This window comes from Saimiri boliviensis, chromosome 5 (assembly GCF_048565385.1).
Source record: "Saimiri boliviensis isolate mSaiBol1 chromosome 5, mSaiBol1.pri, whole genome shotgun sequence".
NCBI classification, from domain to species: Eukaryota; Metazoa; Chordata; class Mammalia; order Primates; family Cebidae; genus Saimiri; species Saimiri boliviensis.
The window spans coordinates 905,754-926,268 of record NC_133453.1 but is presented as its reverse complement, the minus strand read 5'-3'; the positions used below and the strand labels follow the sequence as shown (position 1 = coordinate 926,268).

The 20,515-nt window shown below is 54.2% G+C and overlaps 1 protein-coding gene across 6 annotated transcripts in view; it reads right to left on the bottom strand.

The window, feature by feature from the left end:
- PASK (PAS domain containing serine/threonine kinase) overlaps positions 1-20,502 on the bottom strand; it is a 42,665-nt gene extending 22,163 nt beyond the window's left edge. For 3 of the 6 annotated variants that reach the window (XM_010347286.3, XM_074398728.1, XM_074398729.1), the window contains exons 1-9: positions 18,549-19,553; positions 13,436-13,676; positions 10,957-11,189; positions 10,032-10,202; positions 9,031-9,171; positions 8,335-8,469; positions 5,578-5,838; positions 4,732-4,900; positions 3,208-3,364 (exon numbers count right to left, since the gene is read on the bottom strand). In XM_010347286.3, the coding sequence (XP_010345588.2) occupies positions 3,208-3,364; positions 4,732-4,900; positions 5,578-5,838; positions 8,335-8,469; positions 9,031-9,171; positions 10,032-10,202; positions 10,957-11,189; positions 13,436-13,631 (1,463 nt within the window). In that variant the 5' untranslated portion in view covers positions 13,632-13,676; positions 18,549-19,553. The other 3 variants (XM_010347289.3, XM_003936767.3, XM_010347287.3) reach the window with 3 other exon arrangements.
- Positions 20,503-20,515: the final 13 nt, after the last annotated feature.

The following is a 20,515-nucleotide window of genomic DNA, read 5'->3' as shown; positions in this document are numbered from 1 at the left end:
AAACCGTGAACAGCTTCACACGTGCTCAGGGACAATTTGCCTAGCAAATGCTTTTAACATCAATTCTAAGAAAAAAAAGGTCAGTGCTGGGGACTTTCTGGATTTCACAATTTTGGCTAAGAGACTGTGAAACTGTGGATCTCTGACTTTCAGCATGACAGCCGCCCAGGAAACACGAGGGCAAACCTCCAGCTGCCCCGGCGGCCGGGCAGCACCGTGCCATGCAGCTCTGGCCAGCGTGCAGTGAGGGGCAAAAGGTGTGGCTCCCACGTGATGGGGCCGCTCATCTACCGAGTGCACACAGGCCTTGGGGTGTGGGACCTCAACCCAGGGCAGCCCCAGGGACTGCCGGTCGTACGGTGGGGGTGTGCCAGGGCCCGGCCTCCACGGGGAGGCCACCTGCTGTCTGAGCATATCACGTGGGGTCTCACCTGATGAGGAAGCACTCGACTTAGTGCCCGGAACACAAAAGCACTCCACACAGCTCGCCTCCTGCCTTCATGCTTCCCTACACCGTTCTCTCTTACTGTGTTAGCTACTATCCAGACCAGACTACAATTCCTAGGGACACACCTCAAGTCTTTGGCAACACTTCTCCGTTGAACAAGTGACAAGTAAGTGAATGACCCAACAGGTGAACAAACGATGAATATCTACAGTCACGACTGCACTAGATGTGGAGTGGATGCTAATCAGACTCAGAATTATGGGATGCAAAAGCATCCAATCCAATAGAAAGGCTAAGAATGGGCCGATCTTGGGCAACGGCCTTGGTCCAACACGTCCCGGACGATGAGCTGTGTCCAAGGTCCTGAGGAGAGCGATGGGGCACGTGGCCTTTGTCCACTGAGACGTCCCAGACAAGGGGAACACTGGCAAGGGAGCCGGCGGCTAGTGCTGTGAGCATGGGCCCTCAATGACAGTCGCCCCAGTGCAGCTCGGGGGCGCCCCTAGGGGAGAGGCATCCCTTCCTCACCTGGAGAGGTGCACACAGCCAAGTAGAGCCAAAGCTGCCCTCTCACGACACGGAGTGTGGACCCACAGTCACAAAGGGCATCAGGGAGGCTAAGCAAATGAGAAAACACTGGCACACTGGCCAACAAGCCACGCTGCGTGAGCTTGGGCGCCGTCCAGGAGGCTTCGGTTCCGAGGAGGCCTGCAGAGGACATGCGAGTGCACACACGTACACACACACGTACACACACGTAAACACATGTACACACACGCACACACACATATACACACGTACACACACGTACACACACGTACACACACATACACATACACACAGACACACAAACATACACACACGTACACATACACACACATACACACGTACACACACATACACACATACACACACATACCCACATACACACACGTACACACACGTACACATACACACACACATACACATACACACATACACATACACATACACACACATATACACATGCTAGGACAGTGTGCAGTGTGAGCCCAGCCCTGCTAGTCACATGTGAGCACACAGATGCACATGCCCACACATACACGCATGCTAGGACAGTGTGCACAGTGTGAGCCCAGCCCTGCTAGTCACAAGTGAGCACACAGATGCACATGCACACACATACACGCACGCTAGGACAGTGTGCAGTTTGAGCCCAGCCCTGCTAGTCACAAGTGAGCACACAGATGCACATGCACACACATACACGCATGCTAGGACAGTGTGCAGTGTCTGCCCCGCCGTGCTAGTCACATGTGAGCACACAGATGCACATGCACACACATACATGCATGCTAGGACAGTGTGCACAGTGTGAGCCCCGCCATGCTAGTCACATGTGAGCACACAGATGCACATGCGCACAAATACACGCACGCTAGGACAGTGTGCACAGTGTGAGCCCAGCCCTGCTAGTCACATGTGAGCACACAGATGCACATGCACACACATACATGCACGCTAGGACAGTGTGCACAGTGTGAGCCCAGCCCTGCTAGTCACATGTGAGCACACAGATGCACATGCACACACATACACGCACGCTAGGACAGTGTGCACAGTGTGAGCCCAGCCCTGCTAGTCACATGTGAGCACACAGATGCACATGCACACACATACACGCACGCTAGGACAGTGTGCACAGTGTGAGCCCAGCCCTGCTAGTCACATGTGAGCACACAGATGCACATGCCCATACATACACGCACACTAGGACAGTGTGCACAGTGTGAGCCCAGCCCTGCTAGTCACGTGAGCACACAGATGCACATGCCCACACATACACGCACGCTAGGACAGTGTGCATAGTGCGAGCCCAGCCCTGCTAGTCACATGTGAGCACACAGATGCACATGCACACGTATAAATGTATAGCACACAACTATAGTTAAATGCACAGAAAACAAGCCCTAGAAGGCTCTACCTGCTGACCACGGTACCCTGGGGGAAGAGTGGGATTGGAGGAGGGGGACTGGAAGATGGCCAAGGGAACTATCCCTTTTATCGTTATTCTTCTGTAATTAAGAAAACACATCTTCGTGTATTACATATTTTTAAAATAATTTTTCAAGACTGGAAAGCACAACAACGTGGATAAATATCCTAGACACAACAATGAGCAGAAGGCCTATGGAACAAAATGTGTGAGTCAGGCTCAAGGCCAGGCAGTGTCTCCGCCACCCTGACCCGGGGTAGCGGGGTGTGGGGGGCGCCGCGCCGCAGGAAGGGACCCAGGGTCTGCAGGCATCAAAGAAAGGGTCCTGGGCCCCCTGGGCACCTACAGTTTGGGCACCTTTACTGCACACTGTGCATAAAAAAAGGGTTCTGAAGAAAACAGGTTAAAAACACACCCACACGCACTACGCACAATAGGACTATGAGAACAGAGTGAGTTTTTATTTCCACTTTTCCAAATGTTCCTAATTCTCTAATAGAAACTTCCTTTACTCTAAATAGGATATTTTAAAATATGCAAAGAGAAGAGCTTCATACGACTTTGAAAATGATAAAATTATGTTTCCATCAGTTCTCTGAAATCTACTGAAACGTCCTGGAACTCTCAACAGCCTGTTTCCTTATCCCTCCGTTGAGACAGTAACACCATGTGCCCTCCCATACAGGCCGACAAGGACTCAGCCAGGCAGTGTAGAAAAGCCAGCTGTCAGTGTGTGTGGAGCGGAGCAGGCACTCAACACGAGAGAGTTTTCAATGGGACTTACCCTGGAGCAGGCTGAGGTGAGAGGCAGGAAGGCAGCCGGCCTCCGGCTCCCGGCTCGGTCTGAGTCCCAGTGAAGATGTCTTCGCTTTCCACCAGCTTCCGGGCCTCATCTTGGGGCAGAATGTGGCCACCAGCAAGCACAACATTAATCCTTGGGTCTGGCAGCAACATCAAAAAAGAGTGTTGGTTCTTCACAGGCACTCCCTGAAAGGACCTGCTCAAGTGCCTGGAACTCACTGAGGTTCCTTCACAGCATGACCAGCAGCAACCACCTCTCACACTCCAGGCGTCCGCGGTCCAAACCAGCGCCCACTCTCTGCCTCCTGGTCTCCCTGCTGCTTGGCCCAGGACCCCGGCAGCCAGCTACCATGATCCTATTACTGCCCAGGTCAGAGCATGGCTCTCATCTGCTGACAGCCCTCCAACGGTCCCATCTGACTCTGGGTAAAAGCAGAAGTCTCTGCCATGGTCCCCAACGCTGTGGCCTCACTCTCCCAGCTCTATCTGGCCCCAGCCTGGCCCAGGAACTCGAGAACCACACCCAGTGAGCCTAGGCTCCAGGTGGGCAGAGTACCCAGAAGCAGAGTCTGGGTCCCTGCTAAGGCAGAGCCAGGGCCAGGGAGCAACCCCGCCCGCCACGCTTGTCAACAGAAGAGTGAGCACTGTGGAAGCAGCCAGGGGCCTGCTCCTTACCAGGAGCTCAGGCACAGGCCCTGCCAGGGCATCAGCAGGTTCACAGCCCCCACCAGTGCTCCCAGCCAGTGTGGGTCCCTCGGGCCAGGAGGCGGTGTGCTCACCCTGTCTTCACGGGCCACACACCTAAGACTGCATACGAAAGGGACTCGGAAGTATTTGTTGAAAGAATTTAAAATGTTAAATTAAAAGTATGGGGAATAAACATAATTAAACCAGGATATACTGGTTGGAACATTCAATTTAGGAATTACAGTCAACTCTTGGTACACCCAGGGGATGGGTTCCAGGACCCCCAGAATACCACAATCCGAGCACCCTCAAGTCCCGCAGGCCACCCCGCAGAAACCAGGTGCCTGAAAGTCAGCCCTCCACATACGCCAGCTTCCTTCCCCTCCCACCGATACTGTGGTTCTGAGGTTGAAAAGAACCCATGCATGAACGGACCCTGCAATGTCAAGCCCCGTTGTTCAAGGGTCAGCTGTCATCTGTTACGCTACACGGATTCACTCAAACTGCATGAAGCTCCACACATTTACTCAGAAGAGACAAGACTGTCGGTTAGCTGTGTCTCAGATAAACTATGGGACAGGTGACGCAGTCTTGGGGGGTTTTTGTTCTTCTCTATTCTCATACGTTTGTAAGAATAACACGTGTCACAGCCCGAGACGGAGAAGAACATCAAACCAGCAAACAGTCACCCGACTCTGGCCCCACCTCACCCCTGAAACACTGGAGGGGCCCAGCTCCTACCCGCCCTATCTCAGAGACACGGGGCCGTCTGGGGCTGAGCAGCCACAGGCGCCTTCAGGAGGAGGAGGACGTGTCTCACCCTGGGAGCCCTCGGCTGGGCCCTGGCCCTGCCAGGGATCCAAGGTTGTCTCCCCACACCCGCTCTCGTCGCTGGCGTCCAGGCAGCTGGCCAGGTCTGGTAGCTGTAACGAGCTGTCGTACGCAAGGTCCATGTAGCCGTAGAAACCAGGAATCAGGAAAGTTATATTCTAGAAAACAAAGCGGCGACATTTCAGAACCTGGAGGACCCACACTGACCCACTGGACCGTCCCCCTGGGGGAGAAATGAACACAAGGAGAGCCAGTCCCTTAGGTCTCATCCCTCAGGGTCAGGGGAGGCCTGGAGCTGCTCTGACAGGTACTTCCTCTGAGCCTGTGTGTGCCCCTGCGCCGGGACACTGCCCACAGCCCTAACGCCGGAACCCGCTCTAACCTCAAAGAGGGCACACACATCCATGCCTCCAAAAATCCCCGCGAGGGCACCACGCCCTCCGCTCCCGTGGGAACCAGGAATAATGCTGACTGCTTTGTAATTAACTTGAATCCAACTTGATGACAATTTAGCTTAGCCACTTTTTAGTATTTCCACTACGGTGAGAAACGAGCCCCTGTAGTTGTGTCCGTCAGTCAGACCCAATCTCTCAGGGCTTCGAGGCACAGTGCTCCTCTCCCTCCCTCTGACGGTGGTTGCTGGGGTTGGGGGGAGAGGAAGGAGCTTGCTGGCTACGAGCAGGGACCTTCCTCCCGGGGCCCCAGGTCCCTCCTGAGTAAAGCAACGAGGTAGAGAGCTCACCGGGCGCGAGGCCTGAAACACGCATGCCAGCACCGCAGAGCACAGCAGCTTCCTCTGCGGGGATGGGGAGCCAGGCGCCCAGGGTAAACCCACCTTGCCCAGGAGCTCACTCTTTCCATAACCAAACAGCGTCAGTGCGAAGCTGTGGTTGATGCCGTGGATGGTCCCGTCCGGCAGGAGGGTGATGAGGCCGCTGATGGTGCGAAACACCCAGACAGAGGCCCAGTAGTCCCCCAAGGGGGCCGCCTCGCCGGTGGTCGCCTCCTCACTGCTGGGTTCAGATTTCAGTTTTAAGCTCAGAGGGAAGGTGGTGCCATCCCTGGCTCTTCCAACAGACCTCTGAATCCTGAGATTCTGAAAGAGAGGCTCATCGTTCAGCGCAAGCCGTGTTTCATGTGCCAGAGCACTGGGTCTGTGCTGCTTTGGACCCAACTTCTACCACACATGTCATCGGGAAAAGTCCCCAGGACATCTCTCACCCACACTGCTCTGCCTTCTTCTCCTCCTGACCCCACCTTGCCCAGGGAGGAGCCCTTCTGTGGGTGGGGAGGACTCACTGCCCAGAGCCACCCCAGGCACAGTGGCCCCAGGGCAATTGAGACACCCCTAATGAGGGCGCCGGGTACCAGCAGGGAGGGAGGGAGGGAGGACTGTGGGGCTCAAGCTCGGGGCTCAGCCATGCCACTGGCAACTGTGCCATCCTTGCTCTGGCCCCAGGGTACTGGCTCCACAGGCTGCACCCCACCAGCTGCACATCTCTGGATGTGTTCTCCCGCCCAGCTCAGGCTTGGGCAATGTCCAAGCAGCCACCTCTGTGGGTGGCCAGGCCCACCCTCCACCCTCATCTCTCCCACCTAGGGGTCAGTGGTTCCCGCTGTCACTCAGCTCTCAGCAGCCTTCTCAGCTCCCCGTCACCCACACAACCAGACTCTTGTACTGCATTACCTCTGCTTTAAGTACTTGGAATGTACTAGGTTCCCAACTAAATCCTGATGAATACAGCATTCCAAACCAAAGATTTGTTTGTTTGTTTGTGAAGGAATCTTGCTCTGTCGCCCAGGTTGGAGTGCAGTGGCACCATCTCGGCTCACTGCAACCTCCACCTCTGGGTTCAAGTGATTCTCCTGCCTCAGCCTCCCGAATAGCTGGGACTACAGGTGCCCATCACCATGCCCAGCTAATTTTTGTATTTTTAGTAGTGAGGGGGTTTCACCTTGTTGGCCAGGCTGGTCTCAAACTCCTGACTTCCTGATCCATCCACCTCAGCTCCCCAAAGTGCTGGGATTACAGGCATGAGCCACCACACCCAGCCCAAACCAAAAAAAAAAATTTTTTTTTTGAGACGGAGCCTTTCTCTGTCGCCAGGTTGGAATGTAGCGGCGAGATCTCAGCTCACTGCAACCTCCACCTCCCGGGTTCAAGCGATTCTCCTGCCTCAGCCTCCCAAGTAGCTGGGACTACAGGTGCATGCCACCATGCCCAGCTAACTTTTGTATTTTTAGTAGAGATGGCATTTCACCATGCTGGCCACAATGGTCTCAATCTCTTGACCTTGTGATTCACCCGCCTTGGCCTCCCAAAGTACCGGGATTACAGGCATGAGCCACCGCGCCTGGCCACCAGAAATGTTGAAGAGTTTCTTCCCTTTATAGTTACAAGATGACAAAGTAGGCCCAGCCTGTGTGTCCGCCCTTGTTTAAGGGCTCACCCTGTAAAACGGGAGAACTGGAGGGGCCGTGGCATGGCAGCTCATCTACCCTGTCCTGAACATAGCACTGCCGCCGTCAAGGTCAGAACTCAAGACCCCAGGCTCCCTGTGGCAAGCCCAGGCCCTGACCCAGTTCTCTCAAACCGAGGTGGCCCCGGGTCCCAGTGAGCCAGCCAAGGAACAAGCGGGAGGCAGGGTCCCCTTTCCAGGGCTCACAGAGTCCGTCTCGATTTGCTGCTGCTGGGTGTTCGGTGGCTCCAGTTTGGGGCTACTAGGAACAGAGCTTCTGCTGAGAACACGCTCACGCGTGTTTTCCGGTGCACATTCCTTTGAACACACTGCCTCTGATAGGTCAGAGGTTTGCTTCTGCTCAGACTCAGCAGAGCGGTGGTTTGCTTCTGCTCAGACTCAGCAGAGCGGTGGCACTGGCTGATGCTCCTGCCAACTCCGAGGCCCAAGTGGCTACTGCTTTAGAGCAAAGGACACAGAGAGAACAGACATGGGGGCAGCAGGGCTACCAACCGAGCTGGGAAGCTTAAAACAGCAAATGATAGGCTCAGAGGGTGAAGTTCTTAGTTCAAGGCAAGCCAGAAAAGTAGGGCGTTCCTGTGGATGTCCTCAAAAGATCTCCTATTTCTTGCAGCACCAGAGCTGATTTCAGCCAAAACCTGCAGGCTATTGGGGTGTGATATCAGTTTAATGCAAGCAATGGGGTCCTGTGTGAAAGCTGCACACTAGGTGGGAAACGGGGAGCCTGGAGGATCCAGTTGACTCCTAGAGCCTCAGATCATTCCCCAACCTCCAACGCCTTCCAACGCCACTCGCCCAGCCCCCAACCGACTGACGAGGCCATCCTGCTTTGAAGGGAAACCCTACCATCAGCCAGTCCTTCCTACAGAGAGACCCCAGCACATGCCCCCAGCAGGCTCCAGGGAGAAGACTCAGGGGACAAGTGGTCAGTGGAGGGCCACAAAGGCTCCAGCCCTTGACCAAGGCCTCAGTGCAGAGAGCTGAAGACTGAGCATGTCCCACCCCCAAAGCCACTCCTGCCTTCGGGAATCCTCTGTTTTAATCTCCAGTTATGGCTTCGGAGCCAAGAACTTGACCCCATCCCACAGTGTGAAAGGGCAGGAGAGCCCTACCTTTGGGATGTGCTGGCCAGAAGGAGGGAGCTGCACAGAAGGGATCAGGTCTGTGACGCGCTGCCCGGCCACGTCCTCCCCAGACAGGAACCCGTGAAGATGGGCAAAGCGACTGTCGCACGACGTGATGGTCCCCTGGAGGAAAAGCCCAGTGCTTACCGTCAAAGCTTCTTGCACTTCAGCTGTAAATCTGACTACACTTCAAAACTGTCAAGTCAAAAGCAAGACGGCTAACATGACTTCTCCGTCCAAAGTGCAGGAGATAGACACACGTGAATTTGATTAAGAACATCATCTTTCTCCTCCTACCAGAGATATATCTCAATTGTGGGCTTTCTTGCCCTTCAGGAGCATGGCCCACACCACAGGCTCATTAATAATATCCCAGTTCACATGTGAGGGCTGTCCCTAATGCCAGCCAGTATTCTGGGGGTTTTACATACATTATCTCATTTATATGTTGAAACAATCTCATGAGTTATGATTATGCCCTGGTTTACAGGTGAGGAACTGAAGCATGAGAGGTTCCTTCCCTGCCCAAGTGCACACAATCAGTGAGGGCAGCACCGGGCAGACCCTGCAGGCTCCTCATTCTCTTTCTTCCCAAAGAATGAGACGGAGACGGGCGCTTGCCGAGGAGGAAAAAGACACCGGCTCCGGTGTCCGTGAGACACGAGGCAAAAGCTGCACACTCACGTCGCTCTGGAAAGCCACCCAGGTTGAGACCCTCTCCACGGGCTCCAGGACCACCACGCAGCACAGGCGGTGCTCCTGCCGCACCTTCTTCATCCACACAGACACCGGAATCTTCTCCCCGCCGCGGCTGACGATGTCCACCTGTGGAAACGGGAGGGTCGCACCTGCGTGCCGTGGACCCAGAAGGCCAGTCTGGATGGGGAACCTACTTCCCGGAGGCCCCTCCAAACTCCAGGCACTGCGACATTTTCCCCTTCTGCTTACCTGTCTTTCATTTCAGAAGTTTACCAAATACAAACAAGACTTCTGACACTAAACATTACAATCTCCAAGTGAAAGTTTTATCAACAGAGTAGATTTCATTCTCAGGCCCATGGCAATATTGCCGGGTGAAAAAAGCAGTATCTGTTATTTCTTAAAGAAAGGACACCAACACATGGTGAATATCTTAATTTTTTCTTCTTAGTAGTCAATTTCTTGAACCAGCAATTTTCTGATACAATTGGTCCTAAGCTTTTTCCATGCCTTGGGCTGGGTCTTCCACATCCAACTCAGCTCACCTGTCAACGTCCAGGTAGGGCACACGGCAAAGGTGAGAGTCAGCACTGTCTAGGGAAATACTTTCAGGCCCACCCCCTGCCCACTCCAACAAACCCAAACAGAATGTACACATGGTGATGTAAAAATCAATAGACAATAAAACCGTCCACTCTTGAGAATCCGATGTAGGGCCTGGACAGCCCTCAAACACAGCAGGGGCCACCCCACGACACCCCCCAGGAGCCAGCCACAGTCACAGGGTCCATTCCCATGATGATTCATTTTTAAGGGCCCCCCTTCCCGCCGCAGCTGAAGCAGGGAAACGGCCCCTGGGATGACATTTGCAGCTGAAGAAGCTGAGGTGGCCACCCTGCAGAGCTCCGGTGGGGAACGCTGAGCTCTTCCTGCCATGGGCTGCTGGTCTTGAGGCCCAACCAAGTGCTGCACCCACATCCACTCACCACTGTGCCAAACACCACCGCAGCGTGGCCGTCAGCCTCCACATGCTCCTCGCTGAGGGCCTCAACCACGTCGGAATCTGACCTCAGAAAGAACTGTGTGAGCTTCTGGCCAATCAGGTCCTGGCTGCTGTACCCCAGGAGGCTGCAAGCTTTGTCATTGGCAACCAGGATCTGAGGAGTTACAAATAAGAGCAAAGATGCAGACATCCCCAGCAGCTCCACCAGCTGCTGAGAACAGCCAGGCACTCAGGAGGACCACGCAGAAGCCAGCCTTTTCCTGACAGACAAGGTCTCACTCTGTTGCCCAGGCTGGAGTGCATTGGCACAATCATAGCTCACTGCAGCCTGGAACTCCTCGGCTCAAGCGATCCTCCTGCCTCAGCCTCCTAGGTAGCTGGAACTACAGGTGTGTTCCACCACCCCTGGCTAATTTCTTTGTAGAGATGGGATCTTGCTACGTTGCCCAGGCTGGTCTTGAACTCCTGGGTTCAAACAATCCTCACACCTCCCAAACTACCCAAATATTTTTCTTTTTTTTTTTGAGACACAATCTCGATCTGTCGCCCAGGCTGGAGTATAGAGGCGCCATCTCGGCTCACTGCAACCTACGCCTCCTGGGTTCAAGCAATTCTCCGGCCTTCAGCCTCCTAAGTAGCTGGGACTACAGGCGCACACTGCCACGCCTGGCTAATTTTTTGTATTTTTTAGCGGAGATGGGGTTTCACGGTGTTAGTCAAGATGGTCTCATCTCCTGACCTCATGATCCACCCGCCTTGGCCTCCCAAAGTGCTGAGCATACAGGCGTGAGCCACCTCGCCCAGCCCCCAGTATTTTTCTAATTGCATTAAAACACACGCATTCCAGGCTTAAGGCACAAACCCCAAATCTACATCTATACAGCTGGATCTAAAACAGAAGCAAATACCTCTGTGGTCTTGGCGTCCACGGTGAAGATGGCCTTGTTAGGGTTGCACACGGGGGCCGGAAGCAGGGGTGAGGACCACCCTGAAGACAGTCCCCGCAGCAGGGAGCAACAGGACACACTGCCCTGGGGACCGGCTGGGTCCGTGTGCTCAGGGGCAGCAGGGCAGTGCACTTTACTTGTACAAATATTTTGGGCAGCCAGTGATGATAGACAGTAGGAGCTCCATCTGTCTTCTGGAAAGAGAAGCGAAGCAAAGCTTTAGATTTCACACAGCTGCCAGAGTCCACTTCTGAAACAGGCCAAGCATACAGCCCTTGCCCTCAACTCCTGCAAAAAGATGCCAGGATGAAGTCCATCTGCACAGCTAGTGCACACTCACACTACATGTCTGAACATGGTCCCCAGAATCCAGGCAGGCAACCACCAGGTCCGCTCGGAAGCACAAACAGTTCAAGATCAACACTTCTGTGTCTAAATCACACTGCAAGCCAGGCGCGTCTGGGATCTCAGCCTCTGGGAGGCTGAGGCAGGAAGGTTGCTTGAGTTACGGAGTTCAAGATGAGCCTGGGCAATGCAGGGAAAACTCACCTCTACTAAAAATGAAATTTTTAAAAACTAGGTTGGCATGGTGGTGTGCACCTGTAGTCCCATCTACTCAGGAGGCTGAGGCAAGAGGATCACCTGAGCCCAGGAGTTTAAGACTATGTTATGATTGCACCACTGTACTCCAGCCTGGGCAACAGAGTGAGACCTTGTCTCCAAAAAGTTTAACCACACTTGAAGGTTCCTTCCTTCCCACTTTCTGTCCTCTGTAAGTCATTCCAAGACCCCATGGCCCGTCCGGCAGCCGCCTGTCACTCACTCCTTGGAAGCGACCTGTGACTCAGGAGGTCCTTATGCAGTGTTCTCACTGGCCTGCCGGCTTCATGTCCCACCACTCCAACCTGCTCTCAGCAACACCGCCAATGGCTCCCAAAACACTCGGCCCCGCAGTGACTCCTCAGGCCTCCCCCTCCTCCCACACCACCTTCCCCGGGCACCTGGGCTCCCCCACCTCCCACCCTCTCACCTCTCAGTGACCCTGGCTCCATCTCACCAACTTAGTGTAGCTTTAAACTCATCTGAACTAGGAATGAGTCATGACTCCCACGCTCACACCTCCAGCCTGGACCCCTCCCCAGGGCTCCCACGGCCAACTCGCCCTCTTCCCACCTCAGGAGACGCCAGCTGCATTCTTCCCGTGCTCAAAACCAAGCATGCAACACCTGGCCCTTCCGCTTCCCCTCCCCTCCGTGTCCTTCATCCAGGACCCCTGACTTTCTCAATGAGTGGCCCTACGCGGACCATTCACAGAGGCAGGAAACCACACGGCTGTCCAGCCACTCTCTCGCCCCTCCTCTTCCTGGACAGCAGTCACCAAGCACAGCTCCTCCTCCTGTCTCAAGGCTTGTGCCTCCGGCTCCCACCCCACTCTTCATGCAGCCACCAGAATGATGCTGCAAAAAAGGAACTCACCTGTCGATACTGAGAACACTCCTGATCACCGCCCGGGTGAAGCCCACTCCTGAGGGCCGTGCACCACCCAGCCCAGCCTCCCTGCAGGATCCCAGGTGTTCCCTGAAGGGCCCTCCTCTCTACGCCCTCACACACCCCAGTGCACACACTCAGCTGACACCCTCCTCCCTCCAGTGTCAAAGTGCTCCTCGGCCTGGAGACCAGACCCCGGGCACCATGTCCTGCAGCTCTGTGCCCACCTCTGTCATCCCAAAGCATTTCCCCTTTCCAAGCCTACCCTAGCTTTGAGCACACAGCCGGCTGTCTCCCTAGCTGCCTTCATCGGACAATGAGCCCTTCAAAGACAAGTGACGCTTTCTTCCTCAGCGTGGCCCAGACCCTTGGGGTGCCTGGACATAGCAGGCAGCAGACTCTTGGAGAAATCACTGCCCCACACCTCTCAGCCCGCCTCCACCTGCCTCCTGAAGTCAGCAGCCATGTGCTTGTCGTGTCGCAAAAACCTCCCTGAGGGGAGGGACCCTGTCTTAATTGTCTGTGGCCAAGCGGAAAGCCTACACGTGCAGCAGTGAGTCATTCAATATTACTGAGCTAAACTGCACTTAGCTCAGTAAATGCATGAGCAAAGCCGCATTTCCTAGTAAAACAGCCTAGCCTAGAAAGGCGTTCTCACACGCTCTGAAGTAAGAAACAACATTTGCTGTAAGTTGACCCTGAAATGTGAAGGTGAGTTCCACCTGCTGCCTGAAAAGGATCACCAGCTGCCTGGCAATCACAGCAGAATCAAAGCGGCAGGAAGGGTCTTGCCGGAGTCATCTGCCAATGCAAGCCAAGCACCTAATGGGGAATTTTCTCTCTGCAGAAACAGAGTAAGCGACTTTAATCACTGCTGAGAGGCTTCCATGAGAACACAGCAACTCTGTATTTGTATTTCCGCACTAAGGCCTGAAATGTTGAAGGTCATTACCGGAGAGCGTCATCCTGCTCTGGCAGAGTCTGGAAAGCCCATTCCTTCTGCCCAGTTGTCTGTGGGCTGAGGAAAACGACTTGCTGGGCTCCACAGGGGTCTGAGCAGCTGGGCCGTCTGTGGGCACTGGCAAAGGGAGGCTCTGGGAGAGGCATCTCTGGTCCTCTTCAAAGGCCGTTACACCTCTGTCCTCCATGGGAAGAAGGGAGGCAAATCGCCAAGCTTCCACCTCCAGCAACAACTAGAAAACAACGTGAACCTGATGAGCATCAGCAATGCAGGAACATAAAGACAGTTTAACCAACTCACTCATAATGCTGAGTTAAGCTCGGTCCCAAAGGACCTACACAGCCGACTGCCGTCCCGGGTCAGAGCCTGCGAGGGGACAACAGTCCACCCAGAGTGGTGCTAAAAGCTCTTTCTGAGAAAAATACATAGGAAGGTATGGGAAAGACAGAGGAGAGAGGGCAAACAAAGAACGCTGGGAAGGAGCCATGCGCGAAGCACAGGACAGGAAATACCCCCGGGTCAAGATGAACCATCGGCATGCGGGGGCTGCACAGCTCCCACAGCCGCAGCTCTCCCCTACACAGTGAGTCCCCACCACCCCACCAGCTGCACACAGAATCACCTGAGTGCTGCCAGCGACTGAGGTCACAGGGGCCGTGGCCAAGAGGTCACATCTCCTAGAGACAGGCCTGGCACCGGAGATTTGTATTTTTAGCTTCTCTTACACATGATTCAAATGCTGATACAGGGTGGAAATACAGGGAAATCTCACATACTCTTCACTGAGTTTCCTCTCGTGGTGACATCTCACAGGAGAGTGTCGCAGCCAGGAAACGGATTGGATACCATCCATCATCCTCGTCCAGATTTCACGGCATTTACCTGCTCGTGTGTGTGCGTGTGCGCGAGTAAGCATGTGCGTGTGCGTAAGCATGTGTTCTATGCAATCTTGTCACATGCATACATTCATGTGACCACTCTGCAGAGTGGAGATACTGAAGAGTCCCATCCTGAACACTGGCAAGCACCTGAAACGTAGGTGCACATGTACCAACACCCCGTCCTCACGGCCAAACTCAACAAAAAGAGCCCTTAAGCAAGAAGACCTCCTCTACTGGAAGGAAGCAAGGCGCCCACCCGGTCATCCAGATTTCAGATAAACACCGAGAAGAGGCTCTGGCCAGCACCAGAACCACGACTGGAGTTTCCTCCACGAAATGAGGAGACCCTGGGGCCCAGGCAAGCTTCCCAGGTCCCATATCCCCTCTTCTCGACCACATGCTGGTTACCCAGAACCCAGAGTTCCCGACCAAAGGGCCTCGTGCCCACTTCTAAGGCCCACGTCAGCCTTTGCCCACCCAGATCCTCCCACACCTACACTGGTGACTGGCTGAGGAGAAGCCTTCCAGGAACAGCGAACTTGGACAAGCCTGCAGGATGCCCACATGAGGCCCTTCCAGGACAGGGCAGGCCTGGGTGGAAAGGAAAGGGGGGCTGGCCCTCCCAACACCACCTCTCTCAGTATGGACCTCCAAGGAGCCCCTCCTTGCCTTATCCCGGCATCTGTGGCCCACTGGCCATCTTTGATGTGCCTGACTCGTGCCTGTGTCACTCCCATCTATACCTTCGCTATCACAGAGCTGCTCCCTGTGTCTATGTGTCTTCACGTGGCCATGTTTTTTTTTTTTTTTTTGAGACGGAGTTTCGCTCTTGTTGCCCAGGCTGGAGTGCAATGGCGCGATCTCGGCTCACCGCAACCTCCGCCTCCTGGGCTCAGGCAATTCTCCTGCCTCAGCCTCCTGAGTAGCTGGGATTACAGGCACGCGCCACCACGCCCAGCTAATTTTTTGTATTTTTAGTAGAGACGTGGTTTCACCCTGCTGAGCAGGATGGTCTCGATCTCTTGACCTCGTGATCCACCCGCCTCGGCCTCCCAAAGTGCTGGGATTACAGGCTTGAGCCACCGCGCCCGGCTCATGTTTTTTTTTTTAACTAGGATATGAGGTCTCACTATGTTGCCCAGGGCATAAAAGACCTGATCTGTGGAAGTCAAAACACTAAACTTTTAGCCAGGCAAGCCTCATGGCCTGCGCCTGTAGTCCCAGCCACTCTAGAAGCTAAGGCAGAACTGCTCGAGCCCAGATCGAGGCCAACGCAGGCAACAAAGCGAGACCCTGTCAAACCAAAGAAAACAAAGTCTAAAATAAAATCACTCACATTTTAGAAGAAGAGAGACTACCTGAAAGACTTTAGGGTAGGGGAAGCTTTCTCAAACAAGGCACAAAAAACACTAGTTATAAAAAAACAGATTAATAAATGTAACGTTAAAATTGAGAATAAAGGTTCACAAAGAACACCATAAAGAAAATGAAAGAATGAGCCACAATTTAGGAGAAGGTATTTGCCACATACATAACCAACAGAGAATATCCAGAATACCTCTACGAGATCAATGGCTTAGGCCAGGTGTGGTGGCTCATGCCTGTAATCCCAGCCCGTTGGGAGTCCAAGGCTGGTGGATCATGAGGTCAGGAGATCGAGACCATCCTGGACAACATGGTGAAACTCTGTCTCTACTAAAAATACAAAAATTAGTCAGACATGGTGGCATGTGCATGTAGTCCCAGCTACTCAGGAGGCTGAGGCAGGACAATCGCTTGAACCCGGCAGGTGGAGGTTGCAAAGAGCCAAGATCACACCACTGCACTCCAGCCTGGGCAACAGAGTAAGACTCAGTCTCAAAAAAAAAAACCAAACCTATTTAAAGTTTAAACATTTTTAAAAGACACATGGTCCAACAGAAAAATGACAAGAAATAGGAACAAGCATTTCACAGGAGACAAAATCCTAATCGTGATGATGTTATACCTACAAAGTCAGCAGAAATTAAGAATCTAATAATACCGAATGTCAGAATGGATTTGGATCAACAGGAACTCTTAACTACATTAACATAATCTCTTTAGAAAGCAATTCGGTCAAGCATTTATCTATATGGATATAGCACTTTCCACTTAGATTTATATTCCAGAGAAATGCTTACACACAGATAAGAAGACACAAGAATGTTCAGGACAGTCAGGTTCTCCATGGCAAAGCCAAGCAGAACAAAAGGGGAGAAGAAACGGAAGGAGGGAGAGAAGGAGGAGAAAAGGAAATGAAACAACCCAAACACTCGTCAGCAAGAAGACAGATTTTAAATTCTGGTACATTCATACTAGGAATTACAGCAGTGAAAACAAATGAACTACACACAAGGGTGAATCTTTTTTTTTTTTTTTTTTTGAGACGGAGTTTCGCTCTTGTTACCCAGGCTGGAGTGCAATGGCGCGATCTCGGCTCACCGCAACCTCCGCCTCCGGGGTTCAAGCAATTTTCCTGCCTCAGCCTCCCTAGTAGCTGGGACTACAGGCGTGCGCCACCATGCCCAGCTGATTTTTGTATTTTTAGTAGAGACAGGGTTTCACCATGTTGATCAGGATGGTCTCGATCTCTTGACCTCGTGATCCACCCGCCTCAGCCTTCCAAAGTGCTGGGATTACAGGCGTGAGCCACCGCGCCCGGCCACAAGGGTGAATCTTAGCCATATAACAAGTGGAAAAAAAGCAAGTTACAGAAGAGAGTCAGCAGGAGGATTCCTTTGTTATAAAACAATCTAAATAAGTAGTTCAGGGAAACACACCTATGTGATTAAACTACTTCTGAAACAAGAGTCTGGTAAACCTAACTTGAGGCAGGTGGCTCCCTCGGGGTCAGGCAGACGCTGAAGTGGGGACGAGGCACAAGGACACAGGCCCCTGATTTCCTGATTTGGGTGAAGGATTCAAATGCATCCACTCTGCCGGTACAATTCAAGACTAATATTGCCATTATTCTTTTGTATGAATCAACTGACAAAACTAAAAAATTCAGACATTCTACACACAAACCCAGCCTAAGACCCTAGGAGGGAAAGGCTCCACAAACCCGCAGATGTATAGGAGGCTAGGAAGAAATAACATACGGAGTTTGGGGTTCAAGTGTGCAGTGTTCCTTCAAACAGCAACACTGAATGGGACCTTTAGTCACAGGCTGACATCTCCTCTAAGCATCTGAACGGCACTAATTATTGCTACAATATAAATAACAATGACATGATTATAGTGGGGGGCAGTTTTTCTACTTTTAGAACCAACCTATAGACAAAGCTCAGGACACCTATTTAGAGCTTCAGAATGCACTTAACTGCTGTAAAACCTTAATTTGTTTCTTAAAAAATAATACAACTCTTCAGAATACATTACGTTAGAAAACGTTAATTCCTTAAAAATGTAACTCGTCAGACTGAAATGTCAATGTTAGAAATCTTTATTTTAAAAAGTAATATGCCCAGTAATTTGGGAGGCCATGTAGATTACTTGAGCCCAGGAGTTCAAGACCAGCCTGGGCAACACAGGGAGACCCCATCTCTACAAAAATAAATAAATAAATAAATAAGTGAGGTGTGGTGGCACATACTGGTAGTCTCAGCTTCTTGGGAGGCTGAGGTGGGAGCATGGCTTGAGCCCAGGAGGCAGAGGCTGCAGTGAGAGGACACCGCACCACTGCACTCCAGCACAGAGCAAGACCCTGTCTCAAAAGATAAAATAACAAAGTAGTATAACTGTTCAGAATATATTGTAAATGTTACAAAAGTTTCTTTGTAAAAGTAATTAAGGTGAGATGGAAAGGAAGGGTAAGGGCATGCAATTTTTGTCCTGCGGGAGTGGGGAAGACGGCAGGAAAGATGCCTCTTTCTTCGCTCTGTGCCTCCTGGATGTGAGGTCCACGTGCGCCAGCGTGTCATTGAGCAACATCGGCCCTTGAGCCTCCCGTGCACTCCACGGCCACAGCCTGGCCTCAGGAGGGAACAGAGCCGGCTTCATATGACCTTAGCTCACTAAATTTGGACTCAAATACAAACCAGAAATGCCTGCAAGTCCAGGCTCAGATTTTTAGAACTGTCCTTTGCATCCCGTGAGCAGCACACATGGGAACCCAACCCAGCAGACAGCATCTAATGCTACCACTGAGTAACCGCATTCCCACTGCTAGTTTTGATTCCAGAAGACACAAGTGACCCCACCTCAGACCAAACAGAAGCAAGGACAGCTTTGCAGGGAGCATCTCGCGGAACTTCCAGGAGCAACTGTCTCTCTCCCACCAGAACATAAGCTAGGAAGCAAACGGCTCCCACTGCTCCCAGCACAGCTGCACAACAAAAAGCAGGAGCAGTCTCAGGATGAGGCCAACGAGGTGGACAGTGGAGCAGAACTCAGCAAGGATGTCAGTCCCGGAGGAGGCACCTGCAGAGCCGAGCCCTTCCAGGCAGAGTGCAGGAGCCTTTCAGAAGCCCAGCGAGGCAAACGCGCCCAGAGCCGAGCTCAGTGCGCGGAAGAGAAGGTGGACGGGGGCCTGCAGAGGCCGAGCACGAGCCCAGACCCTCCTACGTCTGCCCCAAAAGTCTTAATTTTATCCCCAAAAATTGACTTTTAAGAATTCAGTGCTTAGGAGGAACATGGCCAGCTACCCACTTTACAAAGACTTCTCCCGGGCCCACGTCGGGGCAAGGCTGGAACCAGGAGAAAGGTTACAGTAACCCAGGCCAGAAATCAGAAAGTCTTAAGGCAGCAGCAGAAAGACGGAGAGAGGGAACTCCGCAGAGGAGAAGCGACGTCGAACTGGCCGGGTGTCCTGAGACGTGGACGGTAAGGACGAGAAGGGCCTCGAGCCCGCAGCGCAGGCCCCGCGGCGCGCTGGGATCCCGGAGAGAGGCTCAAGCCCCGTGGTTGCGGGCACCCCGAGCGCGGGAACGCGGCGGGATCCGGGCCGGTCCTCCTGGGGCCCGCACCGCAGCGCAGGCGGCGGCTCTCCCGCCGGACAGGCTACACCGGAGCCCCGAAGGCGCAGGGGGCGCGGGGCCCGAGGCCAACGGCCGCAACCCCGCCGCGGCCGGAGCACGGACACGACGCGGGTTCGGCGGGGCGCGAGGGGCGCAGGCGCCGGAGACCCGGAGTCGGGCTCGCCGGAGGGCCGCGCAGGCCCCACGGCGGCCGTCGGGAGACGGCGGCGCCCGGCCGGCTCTCCCCGGCGCAGGATCTCACCTGGGTCAGGCGAGGGTCACGCCGGGCCGGCCTCACACCGCGGAAGGGAGCCCCTGCGCGCTTCTATCCCACCGGCCAATCGCACAGCGACTCGCGCCGATGGACAAGCTCCAAGGACCAACCACTCGCGCTTGTGGGCGGGACTAAGAGAGCCGGCGTCCAGAAGCCCGCGCTAACGGTTGCTAGGGACGCACCAGACACCCCCTACGGCGCTTCGGAGGACCCAAAAGGCATGGGCGCCCCCGCCCCCCGGCCGGGCAGACGCGGTTTCCTCCGGTCTCGGGATCAGCAAGGGTGAGTAGCACAGAGCTCGCCCCTCGGCGGCCTTTCTCTGAAGGCGGAGGACACGGGGCGGCTCGCTTACGGGCCGGGAGGCTCCGCGGGTGGACGACCACTGCAGCTTCTCGTCCGCGCTGGGATGGGAACGGCTGGCAAGGGGAGCCCAGCTGGAGCCCCGGAACCGGCCAGCCGCCTGGCGGCCCCAGCAGCGCGTGCCCCGCACCTACCCGGCTGCTCTGAGCGTCACAAGAAGGCAGACTTTCGCACGGGGAAAATCCGCGCGGGGACGCCGGGAGAATGTTGTTGCTTTTGCCCTTCGGCCCATTGTACAGACGCAGCCAGCGAGGCTCGCAGAGGCCAGGGATGCACGTGGGACCGGCCCGCAACTTGCAGCCACGGAGAGATCCGCCTGGCCCGCGGCCCCTCCACGTCTCCGAGGTCCAGACAGGGACATAAGTCAATCCTCGAGCCCAGGGCGTCTCTCCACTCTGCCTCGACGTCCTCTCCGTCCGCTGGCAGCCACGGCTCTGTGCGTCCCGCTTCGACTCCCCCTGCTTTCCTTCCCAGTTTCTCGCCTCCAGACTGCTCCGGCTCCGCTGCCTTAAATTACCTGCCCCGGGGGAGGCGCGGCGCGGGGCTTCGTGAAGGAACTACAACTCCCATGAGGCGC